Source organism: Monoraphidium neglectum (assembly GCF_000611645.1).
Source record: "Monoraphidium neglectum strain SAG 48.87 unplaced genomic scaffold scaffold03787, whole genome shotgun sequence".
In the NCBI taxonomy this organism is placed as follows: Eukaryota; Viridiplantae; Chlorophyta; class Chlorophyceae; order Sphaeropleales; family Selenastraceae; genus Monoraphidium; species Monoraphidium neglectum.
Genome location: NW_014009842.1, coordinates 2,823 through 5,624, shown reverse-complemented (window position 1 = coordinate 5,624; position 2,802 = coordinate 2,823). Strand labels below are relative to the sequence as shown.

General features: G+C 68.8%; 1 protein-coding gene across 1 annotated transcript; it reads right to left on the bottom strand.

The window, feature by feature from the left end:
* Positions 1-968: 968 nt before the first annotated feature.
* On the bottom strand, positions 969-2,777 carry MNEG_13377 (hypothetical protein; the record flags this gene model as incomplete). Its single annotated transcript, XM_014038151.1, has 1 exon — positions 969-2,777. A coding segment is annotated over one exon (1,809 nt), but the record flags the coding sequence as incomplete, so codon positions are not given.
* Positions 2,778-2,802: the final 25 nt, after the last annotated feature.

The window sequence follows — 2,802 nt, the reverse complement described above, 5'->3', positions numbered from 1 at the left end:
AGCGTAGCACGAATGGCGGGCGACAAGACTTTTTGAGTTGGCAGTCTACGTGTTGTCGTAGTTGAATGTATGTTTTTCGTCACGGGATCAGTCCCAAACGAATCGACGAAACGGAAAGAGGCGTGCATTTTGGCGTTTCCTTCGTGCTCGATCTTGAGCAGCTGCCACGACGCAGTGGCCGATCCATGGCACGCATGAGGAATATGAACGTCAAAGCAGATAGAGATGGTTGTTCAGGTATCAAACCTCCAGGGTCTGGCACCAGCGGCGCGGCCGTCATCGAAAGGCGGCTGTGCGACACGGTTTCGTCCTGCTGATTAGCCGTGTGTGTCTCTTGCTCGCCTCAGCTCGTCTCACCCGCAGTCAACGGGCCCCACGAATGGCTCTCGAGCAGCTGTGACAGGGGAATTTGCGTGACGTATGCATGCACACATGCGGCGCACACCAGGGCCCCAAAGGCGTAGGACAAAACGCCGACTAACGCTCCCAACTTCAGGCATAGACCTTGCTGGCCAAGGACGGACTGGTCAGTGTTTACACGTTTGTGAGGGTGTATACTGCTGTATTGATACACATGGCTATTGATACACATGGCTTGGTCAGTGTTGCACGGGATATGCAAGGGGACATGGCTAGCTACGCCGTGTCAACAGCGAAATAGGAAATTGTTAAGGAAAGCGGTGAAAACCGTCACAGAAAGGAGCTTGCTGCACAGCCAAGAAACGAGTCTGGAGGCCGAGAAGCAAACACACCGTTGCCTGCATTAAACATGACCTTTGGCTTCTGGTGCTTGCTCAAAAACCCTGAGGACGCACTTGATGAGTGAGGGTGCACCTAAGCACGCAGTTGGGGCAGGATGCGCCTCAGCACAGCGCCCAGACAGTCACAGGGCAGCCTCCGCTGGGGGACACAAGGGGACATGTGCGCCAGGCCGCCTGCGCCTGCAGGTGAACAGACAGCGCGGTTCCTCAGCCACCACCGGGCGCGGCAGGTGCGGCTCTGGCGCCGCCGCTTGATGGCATCTTGCGCCAGTCAAAGCACGCGCCGCCGCCACCCGAGGGCCCCCGCGGCCCCTGCGCCGGCCCCGCCGCAGGCTGCACCCGCTCCGCAGGCAGCAAGGGCGGCAGGTGCGGGACGAGCGGCGCGGCGAAGGCGCCCTCGTTCTGGCCAGCGCCAGGATCGTCGTCCTCTCCGTCGAAATCAAAGTCACACACGTCCTCCCAGTTCCCAGTGACCTCAGGCACGAAAACCCCGTTGCACCACTGGCCCTTGGCCCCGCCCTCGGCGAGGACGGGCGCCGCCCCTGGCGCCAGCGCCACAAGGGGCGCTGGCGGGCCGGAGGGCGTGGGAGAAGGGGCCGCAGGGGCAAATAGGCCCGGTGCTGCGGCGTCGCGGCCCAAGGCTGCCCCTGCACCACCGACCGCCGGCGCTGAGGGCGGCGCAGGCGATGGCCCTGAACAGGGGCTGCGCGGCTTGGCAGAATGCGACAGGTCGCTCTCGCCAAGAGCCGCTGGCGCCGCTGACGGGCCAGAATTGCCAGGCCGTGGCGCGCCCGCTGCGGGGTTGAGGGAGGCCGCTAGCTCGCCCGGCTTCGAAGCACCGGCAAAATGCGGCGCCGGCAGCGGCCTCGGCACCACCAGCGCGACTTGGGCGGCAGGGGTTGCTGGCACGACCGCGGCATTGACTGCGCCGGCCCCTGCGACGACACCGTGCTGTTGCGAGCTGCTCCCTGCAGCTGCGCCCGGCCCCGGTCCTGCCCCATAGCTTGACGCGCTGGCAGCCGGCGCCTTGGCTGCAGCCTGGCCGTCAAACCACCGGCTGCCGCCGCCACGGCGGCTGTCGCCGTGCGAGGCGCGCCGAGCCGGACTGCGGCTGCGGCTGCGGCCACAGCTGCGGCTACGGCTGAGGCTGCAGCGGCGGCCAGTGCGGCGCGCGACTCGCGCGTGCCTACCACCGCTGCTGCCAGCGGGCCGCGCACAGCTGCGGCTGCGGCTGCGGCTGCGGCTTGTGTCCTGACCCCGGTGGCTCCAGCGGCGCCCCCTGCTGCTGCTCCTGCTTTTGCCGCTGTGGGGACGCCGGCGCCCGCTGCTGGTGTGCGTCACGGGCTGCTGGCCGGCCCAATGGCGGCCAAAGCCTGGGATGTGGCCCGGAGTCTGGCTGCGGCTGCGGCCCGGGCGGCCACGGCGCTCTGAACGCCCGCCCCTGCCCCTGCTGCGGCTCCTGTCGCGATGCCTGCTAATGCTAAGGCTCCTGCTCCTGCTCCTGCTCTCCCTCCCGCTCCTGCTCCTGCTTCTGCTGCTGCTTATGCTGCGCCGCCGGCTGCGCTCGCGCCCGCGCCGGCGCCCGTCAGCGGGACCGCTCCGTCGCCTCGCCGGGTCCTCCTGGCCGCGGCTGCCGCTGCTGCGCAGTGCACCGCCGCTCCTGGCACTCCTGCTGCCGCTGAAGATAGTGCTCGCATCTGCATCGCGTTGCGAGGGCTGCGGCTGGGAGGCCGACAGCGGCCGCCCTGCGGGTGACGAGGCGCCCGCCTGAGACGCACGTACGGGCCCGGCAGCCCCGGCCGCAGCCGTGCTCGTCGGCGGGCCGGCTCCCAGCCCGGGCGCGCCGCTCGCGGCCGGCCCGCCGGCTGCAGCGGCCGCCGACGCCAGGCCGGGGGACTCGTGAAACGCCCCAGACGCGACCGGCGCAGCATCAGCGGCGCCCTCCCGGGGTCCCTGGTGACGGCTGGGTTTGCGCGCGCTGGGGGGCGCGCTGCTGCCCCTGGGGCTGTCTGGGACCTCCGCTGCCGGCGGGAGCGGGCCC